Source organism: Artemia franciscana, chromosome 4, assembly GCF_032884065.1.
Source record: "Artemia franciscana chromosome 4, ASM3288406v1, whole genome shotgun sequence".
NCBI classification, from domain to species: Eukaryota; Metazoa; Arthropoda; class Branchiopoda; order Anostraca; family Artemiidae; genus Artemia; species Artemia franciscana.
In genome coordinates, this window is record NC_088866.1 from 12,965,477 (window position 1) to 12,978,202 (window position 12,726).

The 12,726-nt window shown below is 37.2% G+C and overlaps 1 protein-coding gene across 2 annotated transcripts in view; it reads left to right on the top strand.

Annotated features, from left to right (window-relative positions):
• LOC136026013 (probable chitinase 10) overlaps positions 1-12,726 on the top strand; it is a 120,557-nt gene that overhangs the window by 80,946 nt on the left and 26,885 nt on the right. For both annotated transcript variants that reach the window (XM_065702162.1, XM_065702161.1), the window contains 3 exons: positions 3,535-3,773; positions 7,175-7,365; positions 12,446-12,681. In XM_065702162.1, coding sequence (XP_065558234.1) covers positions 3,535-3,773; positions 7,175-7,365; positions 12,446-12,681 — 666 coding nt within the window. The remainder of the gene's footprint in view (positions 1-3,534; positions 3,774-7,174; positions 7,366-12,445; positions 12,682-12,726) is intronic.

Consider the following 12,726-nt stretch of genomic DNA (forward strand, 5'->3'; position numbering starts at 1 on the left):
TTATATAGATAGATATATATATATATATATATATATATATATATATATATATATATATATATATATATATATATATATATATATATATATATATATATATATATATATATATATATATATATATATATATATATAAATTCACAGGTGGGACACAGGGACACACCTACAATGGCGCGTAACTAATATGGCGCGTAACGACTTACGCGCGCGGGGGAGGGGGTCTGGGGGGGGGGGGTGAAGTACCCCCCACCAACTAGGTGTTGGGTTGGCGCGAAGCGCCACCCCAACAGCTAGTTTCAAAAGAGTCCTTAAACAACTTTCTTTGATGTTCCAGTGCCCCACTAGGGGCAAAAATCAAACCCTACTTTCCTCAGCCTTTGAGGCTCCACCCGACAACACGCTAAGTTTAGGACGGCTATTGAAAATTCGGACGAATTCCAGACACCCGGCCTATAACCATTCAGTCTTAAGTTAAGCGGATTAAAAAAAAATGATAAATGATAAATGATTTCCCTTGAAATGATAAAGGGAAAAGGCATAACTGCATAAAAGTATAAAAATCAGTAAAGCCTCAAATATGTATGCTGCATTACATGTTTTGTCCTGAAAAATGAACAAGAAAGGCGATTAAGGAGATAAAATGTGAGGTAAATGACGAAAACGTGCACATCTTATCTGTTTCTATCGCAATGCCTTGTGTGTGAACATTCCATTCTGATCATGGAGTAACTAAGCGGCGCTGGCAGACGCTACTACTACTTTTAGTCTCTTTCTAAGGGGCTGGTCAACCGTCTGTGTGTCTGTGGTAACTCCAACTCGTTTCATTCCAAGTTTCACCTGAATCATGGAAGCCAGAGTTACCGTCGCCAAACGATTCCTTCTGTCTTTCTTTACTTCCTTGAGTAAACTGAACGTCTTTCTGAAGCTACGTTCGAAAATGGTAAATAGAACAAGTATTATGGTGGAGCATAGAGAAGAAATTCTGGAGGAGCATGAGGTGGAGCATAGATATGAAATTCTGGAAGCTCCATTCAATTACACCAACAACAACAAGTATTGCACAAACTTTGCTAAGTTCGTAAACCGTTTGTTTTCACGGTGGTCCTTCGCACTCAAAGCCAGTTCTCATTAGTCTATGGCTGTCAGTCACTTTTGCATCGTCGTTGACACTCTCTGAATGTTCCCACCACTCTGTGTCAACGGTACTTCGCAACCACCCTGGCAACGAGCAGTGTCTTAGACATGGGACAAGGGTGGATGGGTTTAGTGACTTAGCGTTTTTGGGTTCAGTAAAACTGAACCCAAAAGATTGAGATATCATCGTCAAAACGGAGTTTTTTTCTATATCTGGACGATAGCCTCTTTATAAAACGCGCGATCTGACAAATGTTTTTTTTTAATCGTGGCTTTTAGCTTTTCCTTTTCATTGTCTGGCTGATAAGTAGTTTCCGCGTCACTGGTCAATCTGTCAATTTTTTCTGCCAAGTCTAAGACAAGGTAAATATTTTTCAGAGGGAGGTGCTGCGAACTGCTTTCAGGATCAACGGTCATTCCCTTTTCTTGAACATACTTGGTTGTCATGAAGTTTCACGACAAAAGTCTTTACAAGTTTTACTGTCTCTTCTTTCAGAACATGTAACAGTGGGGTATCTGCTTGGAACCTCAAATTAACTCTAATAATATTCCAAGGTTATACTCCATAGAAATTATTATGACTTTCATAAGCGGGTCTTGTAATGCATTCAGTACAAGTTCATTCCAATACGTAGGGTCCTAAAATGCCAGATTCCTGAAATAAAGCTTCAGGAGTTCCCAAGGCTGAAGAATCCATCTTACATACACGTGAACCGAGAGCCATCTTGTTTGTCCAAGTGAAAGAATTTTCAGCCGGTGCATATCGCAAAAATCCTGGATCTCTCCAAAAGCTGTAACTCGTTTCGTACTGTTCAGAAAATGATTATAAGTCGTACTGCATCGATCTTCCAATGTTTTCGGAAGCTTCGTACATCCATAAAATGCCAAAAGATGGTTCTGGTGGCAACTACATATTACGACAGTAACCCATGGGTAGTTTCCCTGTGAAGAAACAGAGGGATGGGCCCCCATCATAACGCTTGAAGTGTCACTGCAAGAACCAATTCAATTGGTCAGTGGAACTCTATCTTTTTCCAGGATCTGTAAAGAATTTCTCGTTTTAAGGAGTTCTATTAAACGACTGTAACTGCTGTGTACAACTGCCTGTAACACGGCTGTGTTCTTTTCCCCCCCTCCCCCCCCCAAAAAAAAAAATATAAAAGACCACAGACAACAGCCATGTAACAAACAAAGAATGACTACAAATTAACATGTTCCGGGGATTAAGTTTTCTGGAAATTTTTGGTAGTTTCGATATCTTCTTTTTTTGTCGGGAGATGGGTTAGAAATTAGGTATATATCCCGAAAATCGATAGAAGTGGAAATATTGTTTACTATAACACACAACAAATCACTAATCTGAAAACATGACATAAAGCTATAGAACGGGTAACAGTTTTTTCAGATGCTTCTACTAAATCAGAGTTAATTGGTTTTTGGATATGCTTTTTTTTTTTTTTTTTTTTTTTTTTTTTTTTTTTTTTTTTTTATGCCAGAAGTCTATAGGCAAAGCAAAGCTTAGATACCAACATACAGTTATGAAAACTCTTATCTTGCCCATGAGAAGGTTTTGGTACAGAGCTCTGAACTTGGCACCTCCCCCAAGCCCGCGCTCCGACGCATAGATCGTACTACAACACCATAGTTGGGAACGCAATTTTGTTTTGTTGCATACACAGTTTAGATACCAATATTGGTATTATTATCGAGATACCAATATCGATGCCAATATTAGATACTATTTATCGAGTTTTCATAACTGTATTGATATCTAAGCTGTGAGGCAAAGTGACTCTATCATAGTTTAGAGATTACATATGATCAATAGGTTTCGTTTAAAGGTGTCGAGTTTTAGCCTATAAATAGTTTCTAAAGTTCCCTCTTTTGCCTCACTGCTCAGAGATCGAATTGGAACTTCCAGAAAAAGTTTTTGGATCGGGGTCGATTTGGATTCTCCATGAGAAGTTTTCCTTGGAGGGGGTGAGTTAAGGGGACTCACTATTTTCTGTTTGGGAAAAGAGGACGAATTATTTTTCTCCGATTTCACAAAACAGTGGACTCTACTTTTTTTTTCTTATTCATGTTGTGTGACAGGCTCTTTAGCTAGTTTATTTAATAAAATTACAATACGTAAAGCGAGGTACCCATGTATACACCGAAGCAAGGGCGCTCACATAAATTTTCACAGAGGGAGCAAGGCCGCATAAGTTTTTCCAGGGGAGTATTTCAGAAGAAAAGGTTCTTTTTTCCGAAGAGTAAGTGTCTTTACTCTTGTAGCTTTAGCTTGTTATATCTAAACATTGCAAATGTTTTTTTGCAAATGTGTTGCAAAAATTATAAATAATTTTCTTTAAACATTGGCAATTTTTTTTTATAAGATATCACTGTTATATTATCTAGATTTGTGAGATGCTACGATCCGGTGCTGCTTACAACTGGGACGATGAAATGCAAGTTCCTTTCCTAGTCCATGGTGATCAATGGGTTGGTTTCGATGATGAGAGAGCTATAAGAAACAAAATGAAATGGCTTAAAGATGGTGGATATGGAGGAGCAATGGTGTGGAGCATCGATATGGATGATTTCACAGGGACTGTATGTGGCGGAGGTGTAAAATATCCCTTAATAGGTGCAATAAGGTCAGTTGACTTCGTATTATCAGGTTATCTCACGGGGGCACCAGGTGAGGAAAGTAAATAGCATTATACCAGACCATGGCCCTTCGAATTTTTTTTTTTTTTTTGTATGGTTGAATCCTTTCGTTGAAAAAAGATAGTCCAGCTACTGGCGTATCCAAGGTTTTTGCTCAGGAAGGGGGAGGGGTACTAATTGGACTACCCACCAAGACAGATAGTCCAATTGAGTGAGAAGCAAACTTGGCATCAATCCCCCCCCCCTTATTAGGATTGTACAAAATGATGTTGGTTCATTCGTTAATAGATATGTCTATCTATTATTCGTCCATGCGTCATTGCTAGGGCAGTAGAACCAAGGTAGATAGTCATAGAGCTAAGATAGTGATAGAAGTTATAGTTTTCCAAGTATTTGGTTAATTTGTCACTTGGTAAACGGCGAAAGTAAGTGTGCCTCTCTTATTGGACCAATATTTGTTTGTTTTCTTTTAGCAAGTTTGTTCACGTCAATGTTTGTTCACGCCTGCCTAGAGTCTCAAGCAGGTTGACCAAAAACTTAAAATTGACATATGGCCATTAGATTGCCTCACATGAGAGGTAAACAAGGGACGCCTGCCTATGGTCTTAGGCAGGTTGAACCAAGGATTTAGAATTGACACGGGATCGTTAATTTGCCTAGAATTAGAAGCAAACAAGCGTCTAAAGTCAAAATGGGTCAGGCAAGGCAATTGATTCGGTTTATAAACTAAGACATTTGCTAGACTAATAAAAAAGTTAATTAATGTTAGTTGAACAACAAGTTGATTGAAACTGCAAAGGAGAATAAGCGTCCAAAGCCTACAAAGGCCTCATGTCTGCCTCGAATGTTATGCAAGTGAACCCAATTATAAGCTAAGACAGTTGGGCTAACAAAAAATGAACTGTCTGTGCTTGTGTCTTGGGTTTGACTGATAGATGGAATAATTTTTCGTAAATAGTTTTTGAAGCCGCGGATAGTGTCTTAGGAAAGAAAGTTCAAAAGGAACCTAGGAATATTAGTGAGAATGCTTTATGTTCAACAGAGAGGAAGAGGGGCATGTAAAAGAATTATTTGAGTGATAGATCATGTGAAAGTAAGAGGAATGTAAAGAAAACGAATGAAGAGAACACATTAAAATGCGAGTAAAGAGGTGTGAAGTGGAGGCGAAGGATGAAATTGCTGAATATCTATAACATACAGATAGATGGCATAATAGTAAAAGATTGTACTGGTATGTTAATAAATTGAGACGGAATAGTCAATCTGGACATGTCCCAGTTAAAGGTAGGAACAGGACCACAATTAGTGAGAAGGAAAGAGTAAAGAGAGATAGGCAGAACATTTTGAGAATGTTCTAAACCGTGAAAGAGTTACATGAAAAGATGCACAAAAAATGAAAAGTTTGTGCCACTTTGGTTGTGACGGAAGATTTATTTTGTGAGGAAGAGTTAGTGACAGTACTAAAAGGATTTTAAAAAAACAAGGCCCCGGGTACTGATAGTGTGGCAAGTCACCTTTTTAAATACGGTGGTTGTGAGGTTAGAGGTAATATACGGAAAATTCTGAATATGTTTGAAAAAGGGGAAGTACCTAGCAATTATCAGAAAACCTTAATTAAACCAATCATAAGAAAGGTAATAAAAGTAAGTGTGATAATTATAGAGACATTAGCCTGGTTTCTGTAGGAAGCAAATTACATGGTATGATGATACTTTTTAGACTTAGAGATGATGCAGATAAAGCTCTAACAGAAAAACAGTTTGGTTTTAGGAAGGGTAGAGGATGCGTCGACCAAATTTTCACCCTTACATTAATGATTCAAAAGTGCATGAGACATCAAGTGTCATTAGTCCTCAGTTTTTCTAGACTATGATGAAGTGTTTGTTTCAGCTGATAGAAGAGCTTTAGGGAAGGTCCTAACCTTGTAATGGTATACCAGATAAATGCATTAAAATGGTCAGTGCTATGTATGAGATTAATATTTCTGCAGTTAAGGTAGGAAATGAGGTTAATAGATGGTTTCCTATGAAATCTGGAACTAAGCAGCGTTGTGTTCTATCCCCTTTTATATGGATCGTTTTGATGGACTTTGTCTTGAGGAGCACATAAAAGGCATTATAAGAACGCAGAATGAAATGAGTAAGTAAAACTCTCCTAGATTTAGACTACATTGTTGATTTAAACATCCTAGATGAAAATATTATTTGAAAATTATTGTCAAGAAAACTAAGTCACTAGGACTAGGAATAAGTGGAGGTGAAGAGGTGATTTTGGATAACGAGATGATAAATTAAGTGGAAATTTTCACCCACCTAAGTATTAGGGTAGAGCGAAAATGAAAAAAAGTAAAATAGGCAAGGCCCAGGGTATTTTTTTTAAGGTCGAAAAAAGTTTGGAAGAACAGGGAGATAAGTCTGCAAATCAAGATTAGTATTTTGGAAGCTAGAGTAATAACAGTGGTCAAGTATGGTTTTGAATCATGGCTGCTCCGAAAAACTGAAGAAGAGTTGCTGAATGTTTTCCATAGAAATTGCCAACGGATTGTTTTGGCTACCCGACTGACAGATCGCATCTCAAACAGTAAGCTATACGTAAAATACAATTCAATCCTGCTTTATAGGACGTTAATGAGATAAAGGATGAGATAGCCAAGGTACATTCTGCGGATGAAGGACAAGAGATCGTCCCTGAATAGGTTGCGAGGATGTCGCAAGGAAAGTTTTAAGTGAAATTGAAACTTCTTGGTAGGGCATAAAGAGGGAGGCTTTGAATACATTGTAATGGAGCAGGAGCGTGCGTAGCTATATCGGTTTCAGATTCCTTAGGGCTGAAGTGAGTTGGTAGTAGTAGTAGTAGTTTTTGGGACTTTCGTCTTCCTCATTCTGGAAGTCGTCTACCTCAACCAATTTTGGGCTTCGTCTTCCTTTGCTTCTCGACTTCTTGTGACTTTGTTTTGATCTTCCTTTCTTTTGAGTCTTTGGTATTTGTCAAAGCACCGAGTCTTTCCCATCATTTTTATGAAACTAATTACGCCAGGGAAAGGGTTGCCCAAAGGATAGAATAGAAACAAGGGTGGGCACTTCACATCATTGTATGTTCTAATTAATTTGCCTTGGACAGTCTATTATGCATCGTATAGTCTCATTGAATTAAGTTACTGTAAAATTTCAATAGTGAAATTTGAATATTGAAAGTTTTTTATAGTTTTTTATAGTTTTTTTTTATAGTTTTTAACACTAGACAGTTTCAATTGTACAATTGGTCTTTAGTTTTGGTCAGTAAACGATGAACTTTGTATAAAGTTGTCCTCTAGCGGCTTAAAAATCTCCCTTAGTTACAGTATAATGGACATATATTGATATGTTTAAACTTAGTTTTTAATACTTAGGGAGGAGCTACTTGGTATTCCCCGGCCAGGTGGGGCTAAGGACGTTGACTGGAGTAAGGTGGCACCGATTCTGAACCTTGAGCCTACGACACTTCCACCACCTGTCAAAATTCCAGTTTCAGAACTTATTGGCAAGCTTCCTACCAAAGCTAAGCTACCTACTTTACCTGTACCTTCTGCTCCTGTTGCTGGTACGTAAATAATTCCATTATTATGAATAAAAAATGAAATGGTGTTTCCACATGTTTGTAAGATGTATGCATTGTGTTTAAGTAGCCTACAGGTATATTTTCTGTACCCTGCAGCGATAGAATATTTAGATGGTTGTAAAAAAGGTGTGTTTTCGGTTCTGGTAATGGTCCTTTTATTACATTGATTATTTGGTGCGATGTATCGGATGGACTCAGGTCTAGTAAAACGATATGACATATTCAACACAAAAGTCACATCGGCAGTAGTTACAAAAGAAACCTTCCATTTCCAAAAAAGCGCTCTCTATGATCCATCATTGTCTGGGCATACTTTTCCCCATTCATAATAAACAGCTTGCAATTACTCTTGACAATATAAACCATCCAGTTCTTCCTTTATACTCCAAACCAAAAGATTTCCTCCCTAAAATCCTCCATTTCTTACAGTTTCACATACTGTGCTCTATATCCTTACTATCCCCACACTAAGATAGAATCGACGCTGGGATTTTCTTCTAGTATTTTTGTTTTCCTTAAGAGGTCGAGGAAAGTGGGGAAAGCATGAGCAGCTAATTTGTTTGAAAAACATGCAAATTTGGGGGGAAATCGTGATTCTTCATTGCCTTTGGGGATGTATGAAATAACTCTCCGCACCCCTATTTCACTAGTTATGACAATGACAGTTCAAAAATATTAATTTCCTGGTATTGGCATTTAAATCTTTTATTTGTTGAGATCGGCAAAACTTATGTAGCTTTTTTTGTTGTTTGGCATTTCAGGAACTTAAAAGCTGTGTCTCGAGTCAGTGCAATTGGAGGAAACTCTATAAACTTATTTGGTAAGCTCATCTATCTGCTCAACTCGCGTATTTGAAAAGTATTGGTAAACTAAAGTCGGCACTCCACCCGGATTGGTCCTTTTCAAGTCGGGAAAGCAGTCTGGTAATTTTGGTACTCAAGAAATTTTAAGATATCTAAAATTGTCTGATTGCCGGTTTTGGTGCACATGATAATCAGTAAAATAATGCAGATGACAAGATAGTACACCAAGGGCCGTATTTAGAATTTTTTTAGGGGATGGGGTTCAAAACAACTTTAAAGAATCCATTGAAATTTTTTTATGTGCATTTTGTTGCGTTTTTGCATGTCGGAAAAACATTTTGGGGGGAAGGGTTCAAATCCCCTAACCCCCTGGATACAGCCTTATGGATACCGATTGGATCATTACTTGAAGTAAAATCTGTTTTGAAAGGAAAACATGGCTTCAAATAGCTCACGGCACTGATCTGACTAGATATATATGTTTTGGCTTCACTCTAATTAGCCATAGCTCTCAAGTCTTGCATTACTTCCACCAAGTTGATAGTTCTAAAATAAGGAGACTCGGTCTTAGCCAAATATTCCGGGAGAGGGGTTCAAACCCCCGAACCCCCCTTATTACAGCCAAGTTTCCACCTGAAGGATACCGATTGGTTCATTACTTGAAATAAAAACTGTTTTGAAAGGAAAACCTGGCTTGAAATGGCTCACGGCAGTGATCTGACTAGACATATCTCTCTTGGCTTCACTCTAATTAGCCATAGCTCTCAAGTCTTTCATTATTTCCACAAAGTTGATAATTCTAAAATCTGTGGACTCGGTCTTAGCCAAATATTTCTGGGGAGGGGTTCAATCCCCCTAACCCCCCTTATTACGGCCTTGTGTCCATCCGAAGGATACCTGTTGGGTCATTACTTGAAACAAAAACTGTTTTGAAAGGGAAACCTGGCTTAAAATAGCTCACAGAACTAATCTGATTTGAAATATCTCTCTTGGGTTTACTCTAATTAGCCATGGTCTTTCATCACTACCACCAAGTTGATATATTGATAGAAGAAAGCAAGGAACAAGTATTCGTTGATGTACTACCTCTACGTCCCACAGGTGAATCCAGGGGGCCAGGATCCCCCAATATTTTTTCTGGGGCCCTCTTTCCCTTTTTTCTACTCGTTTCTAGAATAAATTTGTCAATTTGGTCAATTACTGGCACCTTTGTCATCATGCCCCCCCAAGATTTTGCTCATTAGCACCCTTGTCACATTGCCCCCTCCCCCATGATTGTGTTCTAGGTCCGCCCCTGCTATCTCTTGCCCCAAAAAATGAAAATAAAAGTTACAAGAAAGCAAAAATTATGTTTGGTACAAAGTATTCATGCAACCACAATTTTAGATCCCAATGAGCACCGGCCCAGGTAGAGAAAGCCCAATTTTACTGAGAACCGTAAAGTGCTTAAAGGCTTAAAATGTCACTGATCTTACATCTGAAGAAATTCATTATGTCAAGATGTCTTGTCAACAATATAGGGTTTTGTTTGTTTGTAAGTAATTCAAGTCACTTGACCATGGTTGAGATCAACGCTACTTGCAGATTAGTCTGGACGAGTCTCCATATTTCCCCGCTATTATCGGTGATTGTGGTCGTAAAATTGCATAATTTTGCAATTATAATTACAAAATCTCTAAATTTAATTTTTACACTTCACAAATAATGACAAGAAAGTTTATTCTTTTTATTCACATTAAGGGAGAGTGAGTGTTTGTCTTTCTCTCTTCCTCTTTCTCCCATACTCTCTCTCTCTCTTTTTCATTCTATCTCTTTCTCTCCCTTGTCTTACAAATTTGCAGTATTGTATTTGTAAATTTTGGCAGTGGTTTATCATTCATAGAGTTGAGATATAATTAACTTGAAGGTCAGTAACGGCACGCTAAGAGCCATTATAGTTTCACGTCGGTGTCTAAGAACCGGCTGGAATCGAAACCTGTCTCAGATTTCAGGAATTTTTATATTCTCAGCTTCAGTCTTAAGCCAAAATGGCAATAAATATTTTCAATTCGTCTAGAAATGAAGCCTAGAATTTTGGCTTTAGACCTCCTCTTTTTAATTGAAGAAAATTCACAGTACACAGAGAGTGCATAGTGGGTCTTAGTTTGGCCATATGTCTCGCGAAGTTCAAAAGCTAGAACCTTTTTACCTGAATTAGTTGTTAGCAAATTAAATATCCCAGGTCTTTCTACTCACACAAGATTAAGAGATCCGGTCCTTGAATAAGTCTTAAGTCATTTAACTTCCTGAAAATCTGAAAGTCAAGTATTTAAAAAAGATTCTGTCAGTGTTAAGTTTTGTCCCATGCTTCATGCTAGTGCAGGCAAGAACTTGGTGAAATATCAAGCTCTTCTGGTTGCCAAAGAAATCTTTCGACTACCATCATTAGTTATCCCCACAACTACCTGTATCATCAGATATTCTTTTCTTTTTCTTTTCTTTGTTTTCAGAAGTCATTTATTAAGAACTCCCTGGTTTGCTAGGAATTACTTAAATTGACTTAATATTTTTGAAGAGAAACATTTTCTTTTAGATGTCCTAAGCCAAAACTGTTGATGGTATGGGACGAGGAAGGCATATTCTCCTGTTGGTCTCAATTGAGTTGACGCTTTTGCGAGTTTTTAGTAATGGCAGTAAGAACATGTCTACTCGTTACAGTGGATAAAGAGCGCATAAAGATAAATAGCGGTATATCTGCCGTGTATTGCTATTTCATTTATTCTTATCTTCCCGGTTTCAAATATAAAAGAGAGGGTAAAAGAAATTCAGCAGGGACTTCTTTCAAATGCAATTAAAAGTCTTATTGCGATTTTCAATCGTTGAAGTGATTTCATGGGAACATTTTTCCCTCCTGCATTCTTTTTGTGCACATGGGGACCCCCTTAGCGTCCCTTCAAATTTTAGAGCGAAATTTTTTACTCAGAATGCTAGAAAGGTCAGAAGATGTATCTCATGAAAGGAAATTACCCACGGAGCATCAGGGCCAAGGGTTATATATATTTTAGTTTGAATGTGAGTACAAAAGAGCCAAGTCTTGACTCGATGAAAAAAAAAAAAATATCTGTACAGTTTAACGACATAGTCTTCATTCAAGTCTTCTAAAAGTGCAAAAACTGTGCTAATTACAAACTGGGGACTGACTTGGTGTAAAGAATAGACGGTATCTGATTCGACTCAAAAGGGAGCCGACTTGGCGTAAAAACGAACCAATTTTCTGATTAGATACAACACGAGCTGAGTCAGAGCTGAAAACCTAATCAGTGCAAAATTAGCCTCCTAAAAACAACCTCCGAAACGTCAACGCATCTCTGTAACCCTAGTGAGCAAAAGTTTGGACTGCAGCACCCCTAAGGAAAGACTGGCAGCTCTTCAGGGATGGCCTAAGTGTCCCTGGAGACATAAGAGAATATATAATTAACCTGTAATTAAGTTGCATCAGCTAAAAAAAACGATCGTTAATTTAAACGACTACTTAAAACAAAATATTCCGAAAAAAATTCAGGGAAGAGTAAAGAGGGATATTAAAACCTAAACAGGCTGAAATAAAGTTACAGAATTTGCTAAAATTTAAGCAAGCAAAATTTATTTTAATGAGTAAAGGAAACTAAAATTGAAAATTAATAAGAATAATAATCAGTTAAAACTGAAAAAGAACAGAATTTACCACAAATAAGAATAGGGTTGTCGCCCCGTTAAACCCTTTTTTTTTCAAACCTTATCAAACCCTTTATCTTTCTTTCTTCCATCATTATAATGTTAAAGAAATAAATACTGCTCAAATTTCTAGGATTTTTTTTTGTTTAGCTTACCATTATATTCCAAGAAATTTTTGTTTCTAGACACTAAATTTTTGTTCACACCCAGTTCAACTCATAATTTGTTGTAAAATTCACGTTATTATGACTTTTTCATAATTCAGATACTTTAGTTCACTTACTAAACATAGCAAAATGTCCTTTGTACCTGACGTTTGTTCTGCACACCTGTATACTTATATAGTTTTATACAAAGCTATATAACAATAATGTTAAAATTTTACGAGGATTTTTGAGAAAAATAAATCACCCTGTAGGTGACAAAATTGGATTAAAATAGTCTTATTTGATGTTAAATAGCAATTTCTTACTCATAAAAAAGTAGAATAAAATATAAATAAACGAAAACGAAAGGCTATGTCTTGATTTGAAGTATTCCAGTTAATTCAATTTTTTTTATTTCAGTAAATGCCCCAAAGGTTGTGTGCTACGTTGCTTCGTGGTCACTTAAGCGTCCAGGTTCGGGTCGATTTAAACCTGGACATATTGACCCCACTCTTTGTACCCACATCATTGTGGCATTTGGATCTCTTGATAGCGGCCGATTGGTTGATTACGTAGATGGCTCTACTCAGTCAGCTTCAGCAAAAGATTATTATGAAAAAGTCGTTTTAATAAAAGAGAAAAACCCTAATGTTAAGGTAAGCTGCCAAATTAGCTGTTCGTTTTCTTTTTTTAAACTCAAG